Below are 26,238 nucleotides of genomic sequence, written 5' to 3'. Positions count from 1 at the left end.
AACACAACTTTAGATCATTCTATTTCTTATTAAACTGTAATTCTTGTAATAAAAACTACTAAGTCAACAGTTACAAAACCTTATCTTCACACCACTGAGCCAACTGTCTTTTGAAAAGCTATAATCAATTACTATGGTTATAAATGTTAATGTAATGGAAGGCATTAGTTTATTCAGAAAAAAAAAATCACATACTCAATTCTAATCCTTGTAAAAGTGAAACATCAGAAAAATTATTAATAAATAAATGATTAGAAGATAAAAGTTTGTAGCATATTCTATAGGTTGGTTGTCATCAAACTCCAGACTGAGAGGTTAAGCAAAAGCACATGCAATCCACCTTTCTTTCAACATTATCTAAATGTTGTTTTGATTGCCAATTGATTTTCACCTCTTGGGGACCTGACCAGGCTATTTGTAAGCCATGTCTGGACACAGACATCTACACACAGCACAGATTCCAGTGAGGCATCCAGGCTCATGTGTACTTACATGTTTGTGTGTCTCTGTAAAAACACGTGCATGTGTGCATGGCTGTGTGTTCATTTGCTGAACAATTACATAACTATGGACCTTGCTCAAAATACAGAGCCCTTTCAGTAACCTTTCCTACCAGATGCATTATATAAAGGCCTCAAATTAGAATGATATGAGTATTCTTCAAAAAGCCTTGAAAAAATCTCCTTCAAAAATGGGTAGGCATCCTAGAAAAAGCAGCACTCATAATACCAACGTTAAATAATTTTTTTTAATAAAAGAATGTATTCACCAACAAGAAAATGCAACATTTTTAAAGCATCTATTCTATTAAATATATTAAGTGTTAACCAAACATCATCACCCTCCTCCACAGGAAGAATTTCCAATTCATACATGAAATGCATTGGATGACATAGTATTACATATATATGATATAACATGACTCAGGTTCAATAACTACTTCTTCCCCAGGTACAGGAAGAAGTCCATAACCTTTGTCTAAAATGTTATGTGTCCTCTCTTTTAAATGCAACTCTTAAAAGGCCTGATAATTCTTCCAATCTAGTACTATTTTTAACTTTACATATGTTTTAATGTAAAACTAGTTTTAAAAATTACTTACTCCCACAATAAAATCCATTTATTCTCCTTTTTTATCTCCTGTTCAGGTTTCATATGCTAGATATACTAAGGCAAATAAACCATACAAATCTTTGGTCTCTTCATAGTGTGAGGTATACTGCAATTTGGAGGCAAAAAACCTGTAGAGAAAATTAGCATATACAGGCTGCTGTTACTTCTCACAGTTACAGCTTACCTGAACATATAAGGTCATCTAATTTTTACATTATACACATAATTTCAATTACAACATCATAGTTTAATCTGAAGCTATCAATTACATTTCGTAAAATAAATTAATAATGTCCAAACATCCAACGTATGCTTTTAAGTCATTAAAATAATGCCCAGATTTGACACCTCTTTTCTCGTAAACTTTCATCAACTTTTTCCATCTTCTCAATTTGCCTCCACATAAAACTGCTCGACATGTTATAAACAGCACTATACACGAGTCCTCCAACATTTCCAGCCAGCTATACAAGGCAAGACTCTGCCCTTCAACTGCAATTGCACCTTCCCAGTGAAGGCTTTGTTTTCCACCAGACAGGCCTTCTGAAATGTGTTTTCTTCTAATTCGTTTGCCTGTCAGACAGAGGAAAAGTAATTAGTGAAAAACAGTTCAGATGTCTCAGTTTTCCTCTCCTAATTTTATATGCTAATAATAAATGTGAAACCCAGAATTCATTGATTTTTCAAAAAAATACAAGTTAAATGTTATTCAAAAGGTCAAAACCTTCTATTTTCTTTCTATTCTTTTCTTTCTTTTTCTATTTCAACTGAATGCAGTGTTGAAAGAGTAATAAAATTAATGCAAGATGATTAACAAGACAGCATATCAATAAAAAACTATGTTCTTTTTATCTACACTAAGCCTGCTTAGATCTAAGTTAACAATTCCTTTCTTACAAGATTTCCCCCCCTTCTCTTTTAAAACTAATTCTTTCACGAAGCTATTCCCAAACTTGATGGAAATACTTCACATTTGCTATTACCTGTTAAAAAGTTTTATTTCAAAAGTTTTATTTAGTGCTTACCTACAACAGGAAAACACTTTAAATGGTTCTAACCCCAAGGGACTAATAGAGGAGAAAACACTTCCTTGGATATCTATTAATTTTAGATTATATTCAACTACAAAACATGACAAAGAACAAAACACAATCCAATATGTGAAAAATACTCCTTGTTTTACTGTAAAAGCAGGCGAGTGTTGTTGAATGCATTTTTGCTGATTAATTTAAATTGCCTTTCTGAAATGTTTATTTTTCCTTTAAGGAAACAAAATAACATCCATTTGCACGTAATTTAATACGTGCAGGTGAAAGCTGCTAGCTTTTTTGTCTTTAAGAGTCAATGAATAAATTTAATCTCCACTGAATTCAAGAGAAATGCAGCTTTAAAAAATTCATGCACACGTTTATTCACACACAATCTAAGCAGCAAGTACTAAATCATGGCTTGCATAAGACAAAGGGAAAATAATGTAAATCTACAATAAAATAAAATTACTCTGCTGCCTCTTCATTTTTAAGCACTTGGTATTTGGGACTCTGGAGATCTTCAATGCTCTCAGCAATAGGCTTGTTCAGTGTTTCTGGCAGAAGAAGAGTCAGGAATCCTGCTGACAGTCCACTGATTCCAAACACCATGAATGGTACAGAAGGACTAAGAGATTTCTAAAATTAAAAATCCATAGTAAATACCCAGCATTACTTCCTGCTCTTAAAATATATGATCAATATGAACTGCAGTCAAAACCAAAAGACTACAACTTTTCACACCAGCAACCTGTGCAATTATCCAGGTACTGACAGAACAGAGAAAAACAATAAACACTATTTCACAAAAAGAGCTTCATATGAAAACTCTGTTTCCAGGCCTGCAAGAACTCAAGGTATTGCGTGAGCCTTAGCAGTACTGAATGCCTAATGCATCATGTGACAATAATTTCTCTAACAGATAAAATACTAACACAACACAGAACATTAGATTATTTCCAAAAAGGATAAAATACTGTGTATTTCTTAAACATCTTGCTCATTAATTCTTGAAACTGAATGAGCCTTAACGTTTCATAAAGCGGATTATTTTTAAGGAATACAGACATTCGTAATACCACACTGAATGTCCTTTTGAAATCATTTAATAAACTCAAGTTATGCAAGAAGTAGAAAATAATCTTACCATAGAGGGTACAAATGGTGCCAAAATGCCCCCAAATCTGCAAGACATGGAACAGACACCCAAACCAGCATTTCTGTTTCAAAAAAAGGATGAAAGTTTCAGAACACACAACTAAATTGTGCATGAACATGTGGTAGCATTGGCAGAACCAACTTTTTTTTTAAGTTATCAATTGTCTTCATGAAAAAAAATCAGAAAGTGTTTTGCAGACCTCCAGTGGTCACTCCAAGATTTTCTACAGCTGGCTGCTAGCAAAGGAAATCAAACCCTAACAAAACCACTGTTATGCAATCCTTCACCAAAGTTTGGACAAAGAGAGAGGTTTCTCCAGCCTGCCATAAGGGGCAGTTTAACAGGACATCCCTGTGACTGATGGGGAATTATTTCAAAATTTGGCAGGATCTTCAGACAGAAGAACCTATCTCAGGCCCTCAGAGCTGCCTTCATTCTGCCACTGCTCAGATGAGAAGTCTCATCTAGACTGATAACCAGAGCATGGGAGAGAACAGTAGGATCATCTTCAAAGAAAGTTTAATAATAAAACCCAAAGTCTTCCATTTCCTGATCAATTCAAGACTGCTCCATCCCAGTATAACTCCTAAAAATTGTTATTTAGCAGAGACTGACATTGCTCCAACCATCAGCCAGGCAGCAAGAACCAGCTCACAGTTGCTATTCTTCTCCCTCAGTCTCCCTTTTCTTCCTTTCATTCATCATCATCATCAGTCACATCACTGAGCTGCTCCTGCTCACCCTGTTTCCTTTCCCTCCTCCAAAGACAGGAAGCCAGTGACAGGATTAAGGATGATAAGCAGAGGCGTGACAAGGTTTGCTAGTATAGGAAACCCACCCACCTCCGTGTCCCTTCCTAATGGCCCTTTGCACAAGTTAAGGGAAACAGATGATGGAAGCCAGTGACTTTGGTGTGAAAACAAACAGACAAAGCAACATTTTATCTCATTAGATACCCTTGGGAAAATCAAAATAGCAACCTATGCTTCCTCTTGTTGAGGCAACATCAACCCAAGCCCCACAAGACAGGGACAAGCACCTTCCCTCTCAACACCATCCCTGAAGATATCAGAGACACCAGTTTGTGTCTGAACCATTGCTTTAGCAGCATCCTTCCCACAGACCCTAAACCTGACCATATCCAGAGGTTTTCTGCTGAGAGGGAGAAGGTTGAAAGGTGATTCTAAATGTAAATTGCTTCATTTCAATTCCAATGGAAAATCAAAATTCAAGAGAACTCAGGATTATGCTGAACAAATGTCATGGTATCCAAGAGGAGTAGCACACTCAGTGAGCAGGTACTCCCAAGGGGCTGCACGGCCAGCCCTGCCACGGTTTTACCACACTCACTGCAAGATCTATGGGACACCTGACTGACTGACATGCTCCTACCATCCCAAGCCAAAACAGCTCCACAGATTCTGTCATCACCCCAGCCTAGGGCTCTGCTCAAGCCAGTTGTTTCCACTACAGATGCCAGGGCCTCCTCTGCCCCTGCCACTTGCCTGGCTCTGCCCTGGGAGTGGGGTACAGCCCTGTGCAAGAACTGCTGCTGGCACTGACAGCTCAGAAATCTCATTAGTGCTCACCAAAGATTGTTGTTCAGCAGAAAGCAATATGGAGGTGTCCTTACAAAGAAAGGCAAATATCAAAATGGCAAATATTTTAAAGAAGTACAAACTTACATACCATTACTCATGTAAGTGAAAATACAGCAGTGTCCCCACAGTGAAAATAAGTAAATAAGCTTTGCAATGCTATACTAGACAGTCCAATGCCCCCATGCTGATTCCATTCATTCATCATTATTCCAACCATTTGCTCATGAAAAAAATGAGTTTGTTTTTACATCTATGTTATCAGAGCTGTAATTACATTTTGTTCCCAAAGACAGCCTTCCTTTTTGTCCAAAACGCAACAGTTATGATCTTTAATATTTGTAACTTTTTTTTTCCCCAGCAGGTATTTTCAAGACAGATCAAAAAGGAAAAAGCCCATAGCTCTTACACACTCTTCAGCTGGTAGCACCTCCCTGTTTCTAGCATGAGGTCTACTTGGCATTCCTCAATGTACCAATCAACTGAATAATCTATGCCTAACAGCAGCCCTCACGCTGAAAATAATAAGTGGGTATAAATAAGGCGCAGTAATACTGAAGAAATTCACTTTTTGTGCAAAACACCCAACTGGAAAAAAACAGAGTTAATTTCACCTTCTCTTCACTGCCTTTGAACAGCAAGCATCCCATCATCACACGGCGTGCCTGAGCTCCAGAGTTACAGCAATGCTCTGTACAGAGCTCTGCAAAGACCACCAGAGGGTGCTGATGCTTTGCTTTAAATTAAACACTCGCCCATGACTGCTGCTCCTGCAGAAATGGTATTTGCAGCTGTAGTACTAGAGAGACATCAACACAATTTTAAATGTATAAATTGTCACGGGTGAGGAATTCCCATATGGTGTGGTGTAACAGTTTGCCATCCTACTAAACATGAGAGGTCTAATAAGGTTGCTAATTTTTTAAACTGTTTTTATTCTTGCATTTTCTCCACTGACAATCTGTATCTTTGACAGATAAAGTTACATTTTGCCAGGCTATTACTGCAGGTACTCAAATGATGCAGCACCTTGATTTCTATTTTTCGAGACACTACTGTAATTCCTGCTAGGTAAGATCTGTAGCATACTGGGAACCAAACTGGGACTTAGATAGACAGCATGATATGAATGAAACAAGGAAAAGCAGAGAAATTTTTTAAAATTCAGATTTAATTCTCTTGATTCTTAATTTCATGAACGCAGAGGAAACAGGAAAACACTAGGTTTAAATGACCCACTTAAAAAAAAATCCAAAAAGTTTGGACAGGAAGAATACAAACAATCCCCACATCCAATTTCAGTCAGCTTGGGACTGCATATTAAACCTCAATCTGTACCACGAATCACAAGCTCAGTATCTAGAAACAGTCAATCCACCTCCATCCTCACAAATGTTATTGCATAAACTGCATTCACAGTCTAGCTTTCACACCTATGTAACATATGGGAAATTGTGAACCTCAAAAGAAGAAAAAAAAAGCCAATACAACAGACACACTTTTTTTTTTTGCCCCATCCCCAAGGGTCTCAGTGTCCTGAAATCAAATGATTTATGTCACCATCCTCATAACCTTTATGGTGTTTCAGGACACATCTACCAGCCCAAATGCCTTCCTACTCCACATCAGCTTTCATCTTCTGCTCGCGCTCTCTCTCTAGAGGGCTCAATTTTTTGCAGTAGTTTTGTAGTTGCAATTCTTGAGCAACTCGTGCAATATGGTTCAAATTCTGAAATGTACTTAGAGCACCATTCAGAAACCCAGGTGGAACCAAAATGGGGAGGTGAGAAGACAAAAACCGTGTGGTAATATATTTTCCTATCTCAGGTTTTTCTTGAGACAGTAGAAGAGGAAGGAGCCTCACAAAGAGTTGATGAGAACTATGAAAAATAAACAAAGGATTCAGCCTACTTGTTCATTAATTAAATGGTAGAAAGCAAATTACTGTCATAGAGAAACTATTACATGGAGTTGCACTGTGAACATTTAATTAAATAAAGATATTGAAAAGCACTTGTTTTTCAGCAGGCAAGCACACTAATTGTTTGGGAGTACAAGCACACAGAAGGACTGTAAATAGTCCTTGCTGCATCATCTGTATTTATAATTAAGTTGGAATACACTTCCCTCACACGTGTTCAGTTTTGCATCAGGTAATTTCACTTCTAAAATCAATAGAAATGAGAAATAGGGCACCTACTACTGCAGTGCAAAAAGCTGTTTTTCATATTTTTATTCTCAGACATAGAGGAAGTTGTCACATCAGCCCAGGGAAGAGCATGGTGCAAAATGTGTGACTAATAGAAGACCTTTCAAGCCCTAACAAGCTGCTTCAATTACAGAAAAACAGGCATTGATATCTCAGGTAAAAATAATTGAGAATAAATATCAATGCACACCAGACATCAGTATTACTGTGCATGAAAAGTATTTTCATTTAGCCATAAGCTTTGTTACATCACCTCAGTACTGTTGGGTATAGTTCAGATGTATAAATATACAGAATGTTGAAAGCAGCGCTGACCATCATTTTTCCACACAATGCTAACCATGTGGGGCTGAAGAGCAGACCTTTCAGGAAAGAGAAAACAAGCTGTAAGCATTTTCTTACTCTTTCAACAGTGTTTTGAAAACATCCAGTCCTCTTTAAGAGACTATCATAGAAAAATCAAGTTTCATCTGTATGTTTTTCAACTACAAAGACAAAAGGACAAAAGCAGTCTCATGGCTCTTCCCAACCACTTCAGGAGCTAGCATAAGAACAGATATATAAAATTATGCTTAGGACAAAGAAAATTTGACCCATTTTGGGGGGAAAGTGTACCACTGTCATAGCTCTAAAAGAATAAGTTTAACACTTCCAGCTCTGCAGTCAGAATACCTTACCAGAATACCTTGTCTTTTACAAACACAGACAGCACAGCCTTCTTCACTAATTTATTGGATTGAAACCATAAAACTTGATTCACCTCAACAGTTTATTTGCTCCCCAAACACATCCTGTCGGGTCTTAAAATGCAGCAGCTTTGTAATTGGAAAGAAGAAATGCTAATGAAGCCCAGTTTACTAATAGGCAGTTGAGTTGGCCAGACTTCTCAGGTGCTCTTCCTCAGCACAGAGTTCAGCAGGTTTCAGTTTGGATCAAATTATGATTAAGTAATAGGAAAGTCTGATTGCTTCTCAGTTGCTTTTCTTTCATTTTTTCCCCTCAAATATTTTAATTCTATTAATCTGATCAAGTTGGATTCTATTTCAACTGAAGCAGAAATTCCTTTGTACATAAACCGAAATACAGAAACTTGATATAATTTCTTGAAGCATGATGTGTTTCTGCAGCTATTTCTGTAATTCATGCAAATTCTAATGCACTGTTTTCATCCAAGTTCTCTCTTTGCTCAGTAAGAACTGTAATATTTCAGACACAAGGTGCAAAGGTGTGAACCCGGTCCACAGAGGCCCACTGGGTGCCATCAGAAAGCTGGGGCATCCATTTTCTTCCATCAACTGAACATGAAACAATGAGGAAGAAATTTGTAATTCTCAAGTACATTTTAAAACTTGCCATTTCTCTCCCAAGGAGACTTAAATTGAACACTGCGCATCCATATATTTTAAATTTAGCACTAGTGCACTTGGGAAGTTTTGGTCTTGTTATCAAAACAGAAGAAAGAGTCTGTCTAGACAGAGAAATTAGCACTCAAAAGCTTGAGAGTGAATTTAAAGTGCACTGTCTTCTCCAAGTTCCCCTCCCTCAGGGGAGGCTGAAGGCTGCCACGTGGGGAATTACTGTGAGATTAGAAGTACACCAGAAATTCACTGCACATCAGCCTCTTTGTGTGAGAAAGCCCAGACATACACATTGTATTTTCCTTGGAGTCTTGAAACATATTTTTAGCAATTCTTGCACAATATTCCATTATTTGCTTTAAATATATAAAATATAACACCATTAAGAAGAAATGCACTTTCCCCTGTGAGAATTCTGGTAAATTCAGCAGAGTATATTCATGGAGAAACTTTGAACACTTATATTTTGTCTTGACACCCTTTCCTCTGAGCATTCTGCACACAATTCCTCTTGAAATAGCACAGTCAGGGAAACTGTTTCAAATTTTGGTAAAAGGCAAAAGTTCTAAGTTCTTGCTTATAAAGAATAACCTTTCATTAATTGAATGTTAATCCATTAATCCTTTCCAATTTAAGAAAAATGGAGGGAAATGGTAACAAACAATGCTGACACTTCAGAGCTTCTAAAACAGGAGTTACAAGATTTGATGCCATCACTGCCAGGAAAGGTCTCATTACAGTGCCATTACATAGAGTCACCTTCTGACTACCATTGTCGTAAGTAAACATTCAATCCAAAAGTATTTTTGAAATTAAAGGACTCTTTAAATTTACTTCCAAAAAAATATTCACCAAGAAACGTTTGTTCTCAACACAAGGAAATGCCCAACATTAACAAAAGCTGAGACAATTCTCAAAAAAAAATTAAATTAAAAATTGAAAATGTTTTCTTTCTTCAGTGGAAAATATGTAATTGAAAGTCAGGAAAAGGGCTTGCAGTCAGGCACAGGTACTCCTCCCCCTGGTAGAGACCAAATCTGGAATAGTGTGTCCAGTTCTGGGGCCCTCATTTCAAGAAGGACAGGGAACTGCTTGAGTTCAGTGAAGAGCCATAAAGATAATTAATGGAGTGGAACATCTTCCTGGTGAGGAAAGGCTGAGGGATCTGAGTCTCTTCAGCTTGGAGAAGAGGAAACTCATTAAGGTGAAACTTATTAGAGTGACCTCATTAACATTTATAAAAATGTAAGAGGTGAGAGTCAGGAGGATGGAGCCAGGCTCTTCTCAGTGATGTCCAGTGACAGGACAAGGGGCAATGGGTGCAAGCTGGAGCACAGAAGTTCCATGTAAACATAAGGAAAAGCTTTTTTACTGTGAGGGTGACAGAGCACTGGCATGGGCTGCCCAGGGAAGCTGTGGAGTCTCCTTCCCTGGAGATATTCTAAGCCCACCTGGACGTGTTCATGTGTGACCTGCACCAGGTGGTCCTGCCCTGGCAGGGGGGTTGGACTCAATGACGTTTCAAGGTCTCTTTCAACCCCTAACATGCTCTGATTCTGTAAAATTAACTGATGAGTTCTAAGAGCCAGAGAGAGGGAGATGAGGAATAGATCCATTTTTACTTAACATGAGAGTTTTTCAGTCTCAAATTCAGCACACATCTTTAACGACTGAAATGTTACTGACTTACTCCACAGGGGAGATGACTTGGATCAGATTCTCACTGAGTTATTTAGAAACTGAGCAAAGGCTGCAGACACAAGTGGCAAGAACCCAGTATCTCATTAAAATCTTAAATCCCTTGTAATAAAAATCAAGGATCTTGTCAATCACTTCAAAGAACGCTGACTCAAAGGTGTTCTCCTTAGCAATGGGAGAGTCACATTAGAGATGCAACAACCTTCATTTCATCTAACCAAGTGACTCATCCTCACACTGGGACCTGAATTTCTTCCTGCTTGTCTGACACAGATCGTTCTGGGCCAAGAACCAGCTTTACTCTTGCCACAGTGGAAAGACATATTAATGGGATTAAAATCAACTGAACTGGAAAAGGCAGATGTTTTCCTGAAATTTATCAACTCTTCAGGAATTATCAACATATCTTGAGTAGTTTCTACTGCTTCTCTTTAATTTTATTTTTAAATATATGAAAGGAAGCTCAGACAGCAAACTTGTTCAAGCCAAGGAAGACACTGTTTCAATAAAAGGAGCAAGAAAACTTCCAAGGACTTGAATTAACCTAACCATGGCAAATAGGATTACAGGGTACTTTTTCTCCCTCTGCTTTTTCTCCTGAGATTTTTCAAAGATCAATTTGAAATGGATGCCAGGAAGCATTTATAACAGTTAAGGATAAACACAACCTATAAAAGGCTACCTTGTAATCACATTGCTGGCACTCTTAGGTGAAAACACTGTTAAGACTAAAACATTTCTACTGAAGCTGTATTAAGAAAAACACAGGCAGAGAGCAACCACTTCTATTTGTTAGTCTCATAGAACATGAGTTTTCATTAGCTAAAGTAACTATTAATACAGAAAAACTGTACTTGAAATAGAAAAATGAAAATACAAAAGAAATATTTGTGAACATCACTGACAATATCTCATCTTTTGAGATGCAGAATATCATTCATGAAACTCTACTTTTACCATTAATTGTCCTCACAACTGTGCAGCAATAGAGAGAATGACAGTGAGAAAAGCAGCAAGCTTCTTGCCCTCCCTGTGGCTTCCATATTGCAATTCTCAATTCCATTTCTAATTTTCATGTATAAAATATTTTTAAAGCTTTTTAGTGGTTTTATAATGATGAATTAAGCTTCCAATTCATTAAAACCCCAGTTCCTGTTTTTATAAATATTACATGTCACCAAACCAAATGTAAAATTAAGCTTGACATCTCAAACTGTCACGCTTCAGTCAAACCAACATTAGACTGCACTGCAATCTGGACATTAAATCCAGTATTTTAATGTAAACTGCATGAATTAATGCAGTGTCAGTATTTCAGACAGAATGTGATGGCTTAGTCTGACCTTCAAAAAGCTAAGGGCTTGCAGTCAGATACACCTCATCAATGACCAGGTTCACATTATGCCAGCAAGAAGTTAAAGGCAATTTAGACTCAACCGTGGCTCCCCAACCAGCCCTGGGAGGAGGCACAGGGAAAGAGAGAAGTATATATGGATAGGGCTTAAGGGCCTGATATACATGCTCACAAAATATTGAAAGTTGTTTGTCAAAACAAAAAAGTTGTTTGTCAGCTTTTATCTGAATTAACAAACATCTGCTTTAGCAGCAGTAGGTACTTACCAGCATTGTTTGGTGAAAACGTGGTAAATATGCAGGCAGATCCTGCAAATATCAGAAAACATGCCATAGTTTTACGTCTTCCAGACCTAGAAGGAAACAAGCATGCAGATAAAGATGGACATGAAGTCCTTCAGTTAATTTGCTGGCAAGATACCATCTTAAGTTCACAGAAGCATTAATAACAACTATAAATCTATTGAACCTTGGTAAGTGCTTCAAATCTTGCATTAGTTTCCCAGTATTGTACCAAAGTCCTCCCACAAAAACCTTCCTATTTCTAGACAAGCTTTGATTTTTAAGCTATTGAATCTGTAGCCTTGAGAAGAAAGCACCTGCTTCACCACCAGGAACTGAGACTTAGTTCTTCTCTTTACTGAGGAAAGCCATGAGCCTATTAAAAGGGTATTACAGTGCATATGCACAGAGATCAAACTAATACTAGTCAAGAAAATGTGATTCTAATGCTTTTTAATCTGGATTTCTCCTTTACAACTTTGCATAAATTTATGCAGTTATAAAAAAAAAACAGCAAAACTATTTATGCTATTAATGTATTTATAATGCATTTTGTATTATTTGTATGTTATTTGTATATATGTATTATATGTATATATGTATATTTGTATATATGTATTATTTGCATATTTGTATATAACGTATAATGTATTTTATAATGTATTTATAATGTATTTAAACTATTAATGTATGCTTTTTCTGTCTAACAGTGCGCACACAGAAACAAGCAAAGTTTTTTTTTCTCTCTGCTTATTTTTTTTTAAATAAAAGACAGTACAGTGGGATAGAAAATCCCCAGCCCATCTCCATACGTGCCGTGCTTAAACATCTCACAATTATCTGCAAAGGACCACAAATAAAAATATTCTTAGTAACAGCTTGCAGGCACATAGGAATAACATACCTGCTTGTTACCTCAAGAACTTTCAAAGCTATTTCTAAATACATCCCCATATTAGAAGAACTCCAGTTTAGCTATAATGTACAGTCCTTGGGTTTTAAATCTTCTAAATATTTTTGTTCCAAATAAGCTGTACTGTAGGGATGTTGCTCACTAGAAGTGAATGAAAACAGAGCAGCTGGCTTGTCATATTCTGCTTTGCATTAAGCACCTAAAACTTCACATAGCCTTCAAAAAACAAAAAGCTTGTCAAATGAACTGTAAATTTCAAATTAAAGTAGAAAAAAACAACTATGTAGAAAAGGACTTGTGCAGTTTGTGATTTAAATACATTTCCTTTATTTAGGTTTCCTGGGTGTGCTGCAAATGTTGGTTGTTTTGTCTTTTAGTTTGACCAAGCTGACAGCTTCTTTTATTGCCCTAAAAGGCCCAAAGGTGGTATTCTCATCTGACTGAATAAAATGGGATTTTTGCCACTGATCTCTGTGAAACCAAGCTATTGTTACTAAGATACTCAAACTGAAGGCTACATGCAACCCTCAATAGCTTTCAGTTGCCAGGCTGACTGTTTGGCCTTTGGAAGTTAAGTACACAAATAAAGGATGGCTGTCAAAAACATTGAAGACATGGAGACACCAGGCATCAACCACTCATGCCTTAAAAACAGGACAACTCTCACTTCAAAGTTTTCTTTGAAAAGTTTAAGGAAAAATGAATGCTACTGAAAACTGCTTTCAATTGCAGTTAAGCAAAAAAAGTTATTCTGAATAAAATATGTAAGAAATAGAGAGGCTACAGATACTAAGCTGCTCACATAAAGACCTTTTTTAATAACATTAAAAATTGAAAAGCTCATCTATTGAATAATTAAAAAGATGAACAAAACTAGAAAAGATAAGAGGTAAAAAATCAGTTTCATTTCTGCATCAAATGCAGAAACCCCTGCAGCAGATTAAGCCCCCAAAGAGTCAACTGTTTTAGGAGAACAGTGAAGCATCTTACTGAGAAAAAAATGTTAATATTTTTCTAGGCCATCTACAAATACATGTAGAAAACTAGGAAGTAAGTTTTTCTTACCAGGATTTCTCAATAAAAAACATGCAGAGGGGAAATGCTGGAACTTCTACAAGACCTGAAAGAGCCACATTTAAATAGAGATTTCCTCTTAATTCACCAGCATTTAAAGTTAGACCATAGTACACAACGCTGCAGACATACCTAAAAATAACCATAAAAGTTATATTACTAACATAAGCAGTCTTTAGGGCTAAGAAAGTATTTGAAAGATCAATTACACCAAGTTAAGGATTGGCCAGATTGAGCTGCATGCTAGAAAGAGAACTCTTATTTCCCCTTAAAGGCAAAGAAGGCAAAAGAGAACAGTTCCTTTTTAATTAAAGTAACTTCTTGAAAGAAAACAAATGCACAGCATAACTTTCAGGATCTTTTATTACTTTGGGTTTTTTCCTAGGTTATTTAGCAGATCTAATAAACTTAACTGCAAGCAGATGATGTTTAACTGTTGCAAAGCAATCCTATGAAATTAAATGATGGGTACATCTATGGCTTAGCATAATGTGACATCCCCAAGCCCAGGAAAGGCTTCCCCAATAAACCTATAAGCACTTTCGTTGCCAAGAACTAAGCACCCAAATCCCTGCCCCATAAAAAACAAGACAGGGTTGGAAAAGCAAAGGAATATCACACAAAGACATTTTGCCTATGCCCCTTAATCTTTACCTTGCTAAGTCTGGGCCAAGTGACACAGAAAAGGAAATTTTTGCCTTATACAGAGTGATGTGTGTCCTCTGTCACAGCTGAGGGTGGTGTCTAAAGCTCCTGAGCAACAGCACAAGATGCTGGGTGGCAGCTGCTGAGACATCACTCCAACAGTGCATGAGACAAACAGCGCTGCCACCTCTTCCTTCAGCAGGTGAGAACGCCTTGGCACGTGGATTTCTCATCACCACGATTACCAACATTACCTACCAGCAATGCAAAGAGTCTAAGCTGATTCGAAGTCTGGAATTGTCCTACTCTGCCAAGGTGTTCCTGCTGTTTCACCCACAACCTGCACATCTCTGCTTACCCGACACATCAAATCACTGATTTTTCCCATCTACATCCTGACAATCACCTCTGATGTAATGTTCAATTTCAAAGCAAAAACTTGTTCTTGGCATTTTGGAAAAGAGCTGTTTCTCCAACAAATTTAGCTCAAGCCAATTTGCAACAGCTGCTGCTATAACAACCAACCAAACACCCTCCCCACCCCAGAGATTCCTCCTGTGCTATCATACATTGCTAATGTAATTTGATACATCCTACTGCACTTTGAGGGAATTTTTTTTCAAAAAAGTTGTACAACTTTTGAAAACACACCTAATATAAACCTATGCAATCTGCATTTTATCCTGCCCAAGTTTTCCTCCACTGAACCTATGTAATGGGCTTTTGGGCTCCTAACCCTTCAAGAGGTTCACATAGATGTATTCTCAGTAATTCCTGCTTCAGCTTCTTATTTCACTAAATCTAAATATTGTGTTCTCAGAAGATTATTTCTTGTAGGTTCAGAAGCAGTTTCTAAGTAACACACAGAAAACAGAACGCAACAGCAATAAAAATGAAACATCAGCTTCACAACACAATTTTACATTATTACTGACAAATTTATGATTTAGTTAAAAGGATAAAAATCTTTCTTGTTTCCTTATTGTGCCCAGCTCATGCAACAGCATCTTAGCATCTTGTTATTACATACCAGATGTACATCAGTATGATGGTTCGCCACCACAGGACTGGCTGTTTTACTAAGCTTAGGATACCAGGTGCTGATTCATCCTTCCTCAAAGTTCCTGCACTTGGTTTTAATTTCAGATCCAGCCTCTCTTTTCCATTACCAAGGGCAATATACTGCAACACGTCTTCAGCTTCTGCCATTTTCCCTTGGGAATACAACCACCGTGGTGATTCTGGGAGCATACTAACAGGAAAGAACAGAAAATCAATGATGACAAGTTCATTCCTGTGAGGAAAGCACTAAAGTCAACCTTTCCATTTTGAAAATCAATACTTTAAAAAGCACCAATACAAAATTCAGAGAAAAAATAAGCTGTTTGCACTGTTCTGCATATTAAATTCCATGTACTCTGAGAACAATGCAGTTAACCTTACAGAACAATTGTTAGAGATGCTTGACAAAGCACTCAGGTTGTAGAGAGTGCTGCTGCTTTTAAAGCCATTTTATGGATTCATAAAGTCATAAATAAAGGGAGGAATATTTTTTATGGAACCTTTATAGTCTCTGGTACCCTTAACAGAGATATACATCCTACAGCCTTTCATTACTTCAGAGGATCCCACTATTTTTAGTACTAGGGGAAAGTAATTCTATTTCCATGAGGAACAGAATATCACAGAGAAAAATACATGATGCAGAACTTTTTTCCTTAGCCCCAAGGCTTTTTTTTCCTTGAACTGTAAGATGAGGGGTGGTTTTCAGTGTAATCTTTAACAGAAGTTATTTTTTAAGAGCAGATCTATCTAAATAATAACTGAAATTAAAAAATAATTAAAATAAAAACCAGAAGTTTTTTCTATGATGTATGCTAGACATTCCCTGTATAATGATACAGGCAACCTACTACACTAATCATTTCTTATACAGATCTAATTAGTGAACAGAAGTATATATGGTATAACAACACAGGGCAGACAAAGTCATCATTTCTAATGCCTTAAGTCCTGAAGCATTTCATAATCATTTTTATAATAAGATCCCTATAGTAATGCTAAGTAGGAGCACCCAAGTTCAACAGTGCTAGGAAAACAAACAAGGGATCTCAAAAGCAAGCAGATACACTGGGTATCATGCTCAAAAGGCAATTCCAAGTGCTCCCACCTATTTCCCTTTGCATGCATGTGTCTCATGCAAAGAAACTCTAAAATCCCTCTAGGAGCATTTCCAAAACTTCTCAAGCAGTGAAGCCTTTTCTTGGCAGAAGGCAGTGTTCCTGGAGGATGCTGCAGCTTGCAGCTTCCTTCCCTCCCCAGGCAGATTTGTGATAAGAGTTTTATTGGACAGCTGGCACACAACTGCAACAGCGTGCAGAAACACAGGCTCATCTTCTAGGTAACCCCACACTGCTTCGTTTAAAACTGCTCCTTCCTTCACAACATGATTCCTCCTTGGTTCACAGAACCACACAGAAAGATGTCACTCTTGTTCATATCACCCTCTTGAATGATGAGAAGAAAAACTGTTAAAATCCTGCATATTTTTTCTTATTGCTGTAATGCACGTGAACCACTTACAAAGAGAGAAGGAGGAAGATGACTCCTGGAGTATTGGACACCAAGGCCAGGGAGCGCCATTCTCTTACCCAGTAACCCAGTAAAGCATAAACAGCAATGCCAACTGCAAATGTCAAATTAGTCAATGAACCTGAAAATACAAGACCAAAAAGGTGACTACAGAGACTAATAGCAAAAGAAAAAAAAAATTATTAAGCAAAGCCTGAAATTCCTACCCTGTGATATACATAACTGAAATAGCAATAAAATCTTTGAAGTATCTTTATGGCACTCCCGAACCAGCTGGTTTAAGTATATGATGCAGTTCCAGTAAAAAATAACTTTGTACAATGTATGGGTAGGAGGGCGCTTCAAAAATAAAGAAGAAAGCAAGAAATGAACAGGAACATACAGACTAAAGAGAAAACCTGAGGACCAAAGGGGAAGTGTTAAAAGTGATTTATTTAGGTCTATTAAGGTAATCTTGAACAGAGGTGGCAGGCTGTAACAGAAAGAGAAAGCTATAAAAATACGAGAACCAAATTCAGTATAAAAGCAGCTGGAAGCCAGAGGTATATTACAGCAGACTTTTGATGAATAAACCATTAAAAAACCCGCCAAGATATGGAGTCAACCTGGACTCCAAAAGCCTGGCAACAAACCCTCTACAGTCTAACACAGGAGATCTTGTACCAACCCAGAAATTCTCAGTTCTGGCCCACAAAGCCTATCTCCCAGCCAACACCTAGGAGAGCTTCTTTAGCATTGCTGAGCTGCCTCCAGCACCTCCCTCTCCTTCAGCCCCTCCTTCTCAGCAGCTGAGCAGAACTAGTATAAAGCACCTAGAGGGACAAGTGGCAGGAAACAAACTGAGTCTTCTGTCCATCAGGAGGTCGGCCCTGTGGGGAGAAAGGCTGGGAAAAGCAGACAGACAAGGGGGAAGGAGGGGTGGGAGAGAGAGAGAGAGGGTGTGAGTCAAAAAAATGAACCCAAGAGAAAAAGAAAATTCAGTACTCAAAAAAAAGTAGAAAGCTATAACTAAACTACAACTGTATCACAAATCTCCAGGAGTCCAGAAGAAAAACAGTAGAGTAAGGTAACTGAAGAAATAAGAGAGAAATATGCTCCCAACCACAGCAAGTCAGCATTTGGGCCAATTTTTCCCCCACACTGTGCTCTCCAAAAAAGCATTACAATCTGAGCTACTCCAGCTTTACAACAGATTGATGTGCAAGTGTTATGTTTATTTTAAGTCTTGGCAGTGATATATGAAAAAGGACGTTTAAAAATACTGAATGATCAGCACAACCAGCAGTGGAAAAAACGCTGTCCAGGCACGAAGTCATTTTGTGGCCCAAGAAAACAAGAACATCTTCCCAAGAGGACAGAAGCATTGTTCACAAGTTGGCAGCACCTGCCAAAACTTTTTTTTTTAATGTTATGCAACATAAAGATTAGGAAATTTTAGGAATCACTTTAAAACCACAGTTTTGCTATTTATCAAACTCAGTCCCATCTTCCTTATCCATCCACCTTTCCTACAGAAATTACAACCTGGATGAATCACATCACGTTTGACATATTTTACAAACTTATTTGATACCAATTTAAGTATTGATAGTCAGAATGACACATGGCACAGAAATAATAATTAAATATTCCCAAATCCCACCTGTAAATGACCAAAATGATTTTCCTACATATTCTTGGGTTAGGACAAAAGACACAAGAGCCATTCCACCATTCACGATTCCAACAAAAAAACGTGAAACTGCAAATATGTCATAATTTGGAGCTAGTGCTGTGACATACCCAAAAACAACATCAAAAAATAGACCTGTAGAGAAAGAATAAAGTGTAATTAGTACTTATGCTATGCAGCTCAAACTCAGAAGAAAGGCAGAGAGCACAGTTAGTTACCAACTATGATAATCAGTCTATAGTACTCTTGTCACTAATGTCTAATATTTGGCTTTTTGAAATTGCACCACTAGAAAATTACAATCATCTTCAGTCACACCCTTGAGGTCTGGAATGCCAAAGACAATGCTTCCTTGAGACAGTGTTATCTTTAACCAAAGAGACCCCTTGGCTGCAAATGCAGCTGGAAAACAAAATACCAAGACATGAGCTACCAACTCTATAGATGTTTAGGTAGAAAATATCTTTCAAACACTCTCTCTCCCCAAAAAGCTAATTAATTTTATTGGAGACAATATAGTCAAGCAGTGTGTAGAATACTGAGTTCAAATAGTGATAACTCATAGCAAAACCAGGTTATTTTTCATCTCCCATTGATATTCCAGAGACCACTGTGCTGCCCAGCATACTCAAGCTAAGGAATTTTAGTGCTGCTCTTTTTTTTCTCTGAGTGAAATGTTCAGAACAGATCACTGGCAGAAGAGTAGCCCAAGGGCAGCCTCTGGGCAGGGTTGGCCACAGACAGAAAAGCAAGAGATGTTGTTATTGAAGAATTCTTAAGGAAAACCTTTTAACAATCTTACCCGAGATATACACTGGTTTCCTGCCCAGCTTATCTGACAAAGGGCCAAATGTGATATTTCCAATAAGCAATCCAGCAAAAAATAGGGATGATGCAAGGCTCACTTTATAGGCTTCTTGTTCAATCAGGTACCACTGTCAACAAAACCCAAACATAACTTGGTGTTGATACTTTTTTTAAAATGCTAGCTCCCTCAAAAATAATAAACATCAAAATTCTTTTGCCATTTTCCACTTCTTGCTTTATATCCAATTAAAGTTTTGTTCAAAGTTCAACAGGTAAGCCAACAGTAGTCACACTTTTTTTCCCAACACTCATCACTACTTTCTGTCCCTCAAGAAATTTCACTCTAACACATTATAAGCTTAGACCTTGATAAATGTAAGTAGTTGCACCCCAACTCCCAGGATTTAACAAGGCAACTTTAAACAAGCTGAGCTATTTCAGTGAACAGGTAACTAAGAATATTCTTCTAGAAGAACGAACATGTTCACCACTGTAGTACATAGCGACTTAATGCAGTGCAGCTTGGCTTCCTGAACCACCAGAAATCCCTCCTGCCCTTCCTCCTCATACACACAGTGAATTGTTGAAGAGAAGCAGGAAGATATTATGAAAAAATGTCCTTATTTTATAATAAGTCTAAGACCTACTTATTGACTGCTCATTGAGAGTTTAGTATCTCATTGTGCAAATGCATTTATTATCAAAGAGAAGTTGGAGACAAATTATGGGTTTCTTTATAAAATGTACTTTCTACCTCACCCAAAAGCAAATCTGAGGCAGCGTAATAAAAAATAATTAGAAAAGAAGATGATGAATGGGCAGTGGGTTACAATTGGAATGAAACTTGCACTATTTCCTGACAGGGCAAGGCACACCACCAGCTTGAGCAGCCCCTTGCAACAAACAAGGAGAATCAACACTCATAGAAAAGCACTGCTGGGATTACAAAGATTGCTGACATCATAAACTTGGGAAAGAGTGGAAATTAGAAAATCCTGAGTGATTTTCAAGGAAAAGAATTTAACTAATTCAGTGCCAAGATTTAGCCAAAGAAATATCTAATACTTTGAGTATTTCAAATAATTCCTAATGTATTTACTGGAAAATTTACTTTTAAAAAAGCAGGTAAGTGTCATGCACAGTACGTCCTTTGTGGAAAGGAATAAGCCAAACCCCATTTGCTTTTTTTAATACTGGGACATCAGCACTTAGGTGCCCTGAATGAATACAGAACCTCAAAGAATATGAGGAATTTACCAAAACATTTCATTACAGTAATCACAAAAAACATATGCTTTTACTTAATCTGAATTCACATAATGGCAAAATACAGAGAATTTGGCTCCAGCCAGCAGTAACCCATCAGTGACCCATGCTCTACCCATCCAGCAGCCTGCAAGATGCAGGCTGCCAGAGCAGGACAAGATTCGATGCATTCACAGGACACTTTCTTTAGTCCAACCTCAAATTCCAGCCCTTCAGATGTGAGCAACTTTTGCAGCTTGTTTCTCCTATACTCCACTGAGTAGTAGGTATTGAATTGCACAAAGATGTAGCCCAGATGTATGGGTTAACTTCCTGAGGAGACTTCAACAATGAAATATTCCTGGGCACAAATCCTCAGGAAACTTCAAGTGTAGAAATATGCACCCAGCATGTGCTCTCCAAGGCACAGAGCTCTGCTGGCATAAGTCCTTCTCCATCCTAGCATTCCACAGCAGACAAATTTCAAACTCTCAGTTCCTGTCTGCAGAGGCTGATGCAAGACACAGTAACATCATGCTCCCAGATAATGGAGCTGTAAAAACAACTTCTCACAGGACCATTTCTACACCAGATGTAGGACATTCCTAAACTCACTTTCCTAAGCATTATCACTCATTAAATAAAGCAGGGGACCAAGTCAGTACTAGAATACGAAGTAATTCTAACAACTGTGTTTTCCATGCCAGAGCTTTTATTTATGAAGTCTTAGCTACACCAAAGTTAATTACAATGATTAGTCCCTGAAGCAGTACTGAAGAGCTGCTCTGAAGTTTTCTCAAGCTCCAGAGCAGAACAGAGCCCCTGCCAAACCAGAACAGAATGGAAAATATTTACAGTTTGAGCTTCACCACCAAATAAAGGAAATAAACTTTACCAAAGCAGCTTCCTCTCTGGGGAGAGAACAAGATAAAAGATAGCTTTTGGTGACTGTTACTTGTGCTGCTTAGTGTGTCACTGGAAGATGCTCATATTTTAATAAGTCTTATAAAATAATCTGTGAACAATATAACTTCCAAAAGACTATGTCTGTCTACCTTTTTTGCACAGAAAGAACTTAAGTATTTGTCAAAATTACCTACAGCTTGCCAACAAAAATATTGCCAATTTTGTTATCACCAAAACAGACATCATCTCAGCTCTTTAAATCCTCATGACAGTTTGATTTAGTCACTAGACCACTAGCATACAGCAAATCATCAGCTACCATATAGATTCCATGAAAAAACTATTAAAAATACTATTACAAAAATCTTACAAATTCAGTTAAACTAATGGGAATAAATATGTTTTGATGAGACTTGAGAATTACTACATATTTTGGGAACAGGGACACTGATTTCTACATTTCAAAACACAATATTAGTTAACATTTGCTGATTTGTGATTACAAGTTAAGCACTACGCCATATCACACATCCCTGCTGAGAGTCTGAAACAGAAGGGTGATCTTGGAAAACAAGATAATAAAAATTTCTGACAGAGGATATGATCCAACATTGCATCATTCCTCCTCATGTCTAGATACTACATGTTTCCAAGAGAAACATTACACAGTCACATCTGGGATGGTGGGAAGGAAGCAAAAATTTGGCACCACCTACATACACTGAGTGCTAACCTATCTTACAGGAGTTTACTGACAACTGCTCCAAATTTCAATCAGCAGAACTCTGGCAGTTCACACTAGAAGCCAAACCACCTACACAATCGTTTTTTCTGGCACTGGCAGCAATGCTTGGGTCAGTTGGGTTTCCCTGAGGGGTTACAGCCCAGGGACCAGCAAAAAGCAAAGGCAGCCTTTTGCATGGAATTCACAAGGCGTGAGGATGAAGGTCAAGCTTCTGCCCGACTCAGCAAACTTCAATCTCTTCCATCTCCCATTCTCACCACACATTAAAATACCCAGACATGTGGTGACTGAGTTTAATTTTCACACTAGTTTTAATCTTTAAGATGTATCTTCAGTGAGAAACTAATGGAACTCATGGTAAAGCATACATGCACAGCAGATTATGCAGATATGAGAAACTGAACCTTTTCTTGGTAAAGAACAGATACTGGGAGGAACACATCATAAATTCCAAAATTATAAAATGTATTTAAATGATCATTCTTCATTAATAAGGACTTTGTAAAATATCTGAAGGCAAAGAAAACTGGAAACAAAAAAAATGAAGTTTCACCTAATGTAACAAATACACAATTTACACTAGGAATTCTAAACTAATAATTTCATCACATGCTTTCAGATTTAAAAATAATAATAAAATTAATAGCCAGACGGGTGGGTTCCACAGTAATTGCATAAATTGCAATAGCATAAACAGTAATAAGCCCTGCTTAGCTTTTACAAGGGCTACATCCTGCACTAATGGCATAAATCCCAAGAGGAAAAGAAATGGTTAGGCACTACTGAAGTACTTGCCTCAGTTACTATAGACGTGAAGTTGTCTGCAAAATGGATGTGCTTGGCAAGCTCAGCTCTGCTTGCTGGAAGTCCAACTTGGTCTATATGATACTCAGGCACAGCTCCCACAAGCACAATAAGCATGGACTGACAAGCCACATAAACCCCAAAAAAAAAAAAAAAAAAAGACACAGTCATTTACTGTAAAGAATCCCAAGGACATCTGGATGGAATACCACAGGCATTTCATTAAACTAGCAATTAACAACTTCCCTTTACCCAACATCACAAACAAAACAGTCAGAGTTTCAATCATCGAGGCCATGGGGAGCAGTGAGCCCCACTCCAGAGATCTGATGCCCTTTCAGTGAAAACTTCATCTTGACACCTCCCTCTTGTTTCCAAGTTCTCCGTTTGTTTGTGCTATTTTGTAGCCAAGCACAGGAGAGGAAGGTAATAATAACTTGATCACAGTTCTCACAGCTAAAATCTACCTTTAGATCAATATTATTATTATTAAACAAGTAACAAATGAAACATATTTTACTTAGGACACATAAAGCATAAACCTGTAGTGACAAGAAGAAAAATTATTTTTTTAAGTGTCTGCTAGGTTTTTCCATCTCAGAGACTGACCCCTTAGACTGATCATTAGAAAAACTAGAATGCGGAAGAATAAAGATTTTCATCAAGGAATGCCAGTGAGAATATTTATTCATCAATATGGGCTTCAAGATGGTTTGAATGACTTCTTGGTTTTGCATGTGATTTATTTTATTTTTCCTAATTTATAATAACATTATCTTTAAGCATATCCAAGTATTTGTGATTTTCATCATGTTATCACTGATGGAAAAGTTTTGACTCTAGAACCGGGTGGACAATTTGGTCGGACCTTGTTTTCATGTGTCATTATTCTATGCTTACCTTGAAAGTTTCTGCAGAAACAAAATCCTGCAGTCAGCACCCAGCACCATCTCCCTCCCTCACAACAGTGTTTTAATTCAAAATGTGGAACTGCTCTACAAGAGGAAGACTGCTATAGATAAACTAGACAAATGTTTACACGTGGGGGTGTGGACACTAAGACAGCATCTGGCAAATCCTTTCTTGCAAGAGGCGATTTTTCTATTAAAAAAACAAACAAAAAAAAAAAAAAAAAAAAAAAAACAAAAAACAACACCAACCCAAAAACCATCACCCCACCACCAAACCAGCTGCTGTGGTTAGACTCCATTTCCTTCCACTCGGCAGAAGCTTAAAATGCTCTCTTTCAAAAGGAGAAGATGTGCATAAAAATAAGGCAAATGGATCGTAAACTTGGAAAAGTTCAACATGCAAGACAGCACTGAGGCAAGAAGGAGGTTTGAAAAGAAACTTATAAAGGGAACAAAACCTGGAACAAAACCCACTAAGGCCTTTTTGAAACGCCCATGAGACGTGAGCAAGGGTCTTGCGAGGACGTCTGCCGCAGGAGAGGGTTAACCCCAGGAGAGGGTTACAGACTTCGCCATCCCCCGCAGGAGCTGCTGCAGCCGGAGCTCCAGGAGGGGAGCGAGGCCGCGGCCCAGGGTGCCCCGAGGGGCAGAGGCTGCGGGTAAGACCCCTGCGCTCACCGGACCGGGGCGGTTCGGCCCCGCTGCGGCAACTTTGGCTGGGAGGATGCCCGAGTCACCTGCATCCCTCGGCGGGGCTGGCGGGTCAGGAAGAGGTCCCGAACGGAACCGGCCTCCCGCCTAACACGGGAAAGGGGCCGGAGGAATGCATCCCCCTGCGCCGCGCTCAGCTCGTCCCGCCCTTCCCCGGGATGCTGCTGCCCGGGAGGGGGCGAGAGAGGAGAGAAAAAGAAACCAACGCAGCCCCAACCAGACAAGCCACAAGCCACAAACAGGGAAGCGCGATCCCGCTGCCCGTCTCACCTGCAGCAGCACCAGGCAGGCCGTGAGGCGCCGCTGCTCGCTGCCGAACTCCCCCGCCGCCTCCAAGGCCTCCTCCAGCCCCACCGCCATCGCCCGCCCGACGCGCTGAGCTGGCGCCAGGGCCTGCGCTCCGCCCCGCACGGCCCGGCCCGGCCCCCCGACTCGGCCCGGTCTGCACCCACCTGCCGCCCCGCCCCGTGGGGCAGCAGCGCCCACGGGGACTCAGCGTGGCGCAGGGACACCCCCACAGCCCGCCTGGTCTGGGCTGAGCGCCGAGGGGAAGAGGCAGTCACAGGAGCCGCAATGCTGCGGCAGTAAGGAGGCAGCAGCTGCTGCACAGGGTGCTGGGATTATTCCTTAGTTCAGTTTCAAAGTGATGCAGAAGAATCATTGGATGAGTGAGTGGGGTGGTACCAAAGGTGAATTGTGCTCTGCAGTCCTTGTCTCCAGGCCACTGTCTTTGGGCAGCTCAGTTCCCCTTGCTGATTCAATAAAACAAACAATAGTAACTGCTCTGCTCACCCCGTGGCTTTCATCCAATTTGCAGAATGACACCTAAAAGCTCCACATCCCATGGACAACAGGAGAAACTCCAGTTAAGTTGGCAATTCTAGTATTAAGAATAGAGACATTAACTATTATTAAATAGACCTGGGGAAGCACAGACAGTGGCCTCCCTTCAAGACCATGATACATCTCGGTTATGTTTGCATTTTTCCTAGCAGCAAGTCTGAAGATGCAGCTTATTGCACTACTACACCAGCCTGATGGAGTTTTTATTCTGCTTCGTTTGTTTTAGCTTGGTTTGGTTTGGTTTTGGGGAGGTGGGGAAGCAGGGTTTAGTGTCTTTCTACCGAGTTATCAATGAATTCTTTCCTTTGGGGCTGTGCTAGGATGACCTGCCCTTACTACTCTTAGTCCAGAACTAAAATTAGTGGCAAGATCGGATGGGATGGCACAGCTCACTAAGAATGTGGTGAATGCCATGCAACATAGCAGGTATGTTGCCCAGGAAAAAAGTTAACTGAGGGTCAATGTGCTGCTTACCTTGGAACTGGTACAACATGGATAAAACACACTTAACTAAATAAATTTCTGAGCTTCCTTGTCCATGTGTACTCACTGTATGTCAGACGACAGCAGTG

At 38.8% G+C, this 26,238-nt stretch overlaps 1 protein-coding gene across 4 annotated transcripts; it reads right to left on the bottom strand.

Annotated features, from left to right (window-relative positions):
* Window positions 1-781: 781 nt before the first annotated feature.
* LOC103536056 (solute carrier family 22 member 15-like) lies at window positions 782-25,211 on the bottom strand. 4 transcript variants are annotated; one of them, XM_030453679.1, is made up of 12 exons: window positions 25,094-25,211; window positions 23,193-23,339; window positions 19,497-19,629; window positions 18,665-18,829; window positions 17,014-17,143; window positions 15,461-15,682; window positions 13,777-13,917; window positions 11,784-11,869; window positions 7,361-7,469; window positions 3,289-3,361; window positions 2,614-2,780; window positions 782-1,686 (listed from the first exon to the last, which is right to left on the bottom strand). In XM_030453679.1, the coding sequence occupies exons 1-12, from the start codon at window positions 25,181-25,183 to the stop codon at window positions 1,674-1,676; spliced, it is 1,476 nt and encodes a 491-aa protein (XP_030309539.1). In that variant the 5' UTR covers window positions 25,184-25,211; the 3' UTR covers window positions 782-1,673. The 4 variants fall into 4 exon arrangements, with proteins under 4 accessions (XP_030309539.1, XP_030309540.1, XP_030309541.1 ...); XM_030453680.1 differs by lacking the exon at window positions 25,094-25,211 and adding an exon at window positions 24,674-24,997 and having other exon boundaries at window positions 23,193-23,336; XM_030453681.1 differs by lacking the exon at window positions 18,665-18,829.
* Between the last annotated feature and the right edge of the window lie 1,027 nt (window positions 25,212-26,238).

The sequence above is a fragment of the Calypte anna genome, chromosome 6 (assembly GCF_003957555.1).
Source record: "Calypte anna isolate BGI_N300 chromosome 6, bCalAnn1_v1.p, whole genome shotgun sequence".
Lineage (NCBI taxonomy): Eukaryota > Metazoa > Chordata > Aves > Apodiformes > Trochilidae > Calypte > Calypte anna.
Note: the sequence above shows the minus strand (reverse complement) of the source record. Positions and strands in the feature narration are given on the sequence as shown.

Excerpts from the sequence above, each read along its gene's own strand:
- LOC103536056 (XM_030453679.1), bottom strand. The coding sequence starts at position 25,183 with ATGGCGGTGGGGCTGGAGGAGGCCTTGGAGGCGGCGGGGGAGTTCGGC. Across the intron at positions 23,340-25,093 it reads CCTGCCTGGTGCTGCTGCAG|GTTTATGTGGCTTGTCAGTC; the intron begins GTGAGACGGGCA and ends TTTTTTTTTGGG. Across the intron at positions 7,470-11,783 it reads GTTTTCACCAAACAATGCTG|GTCTGCTCTTCAGCCCCACA; the intron begins GTAAGTACCTAC and ends CTTTCCTGAAAG.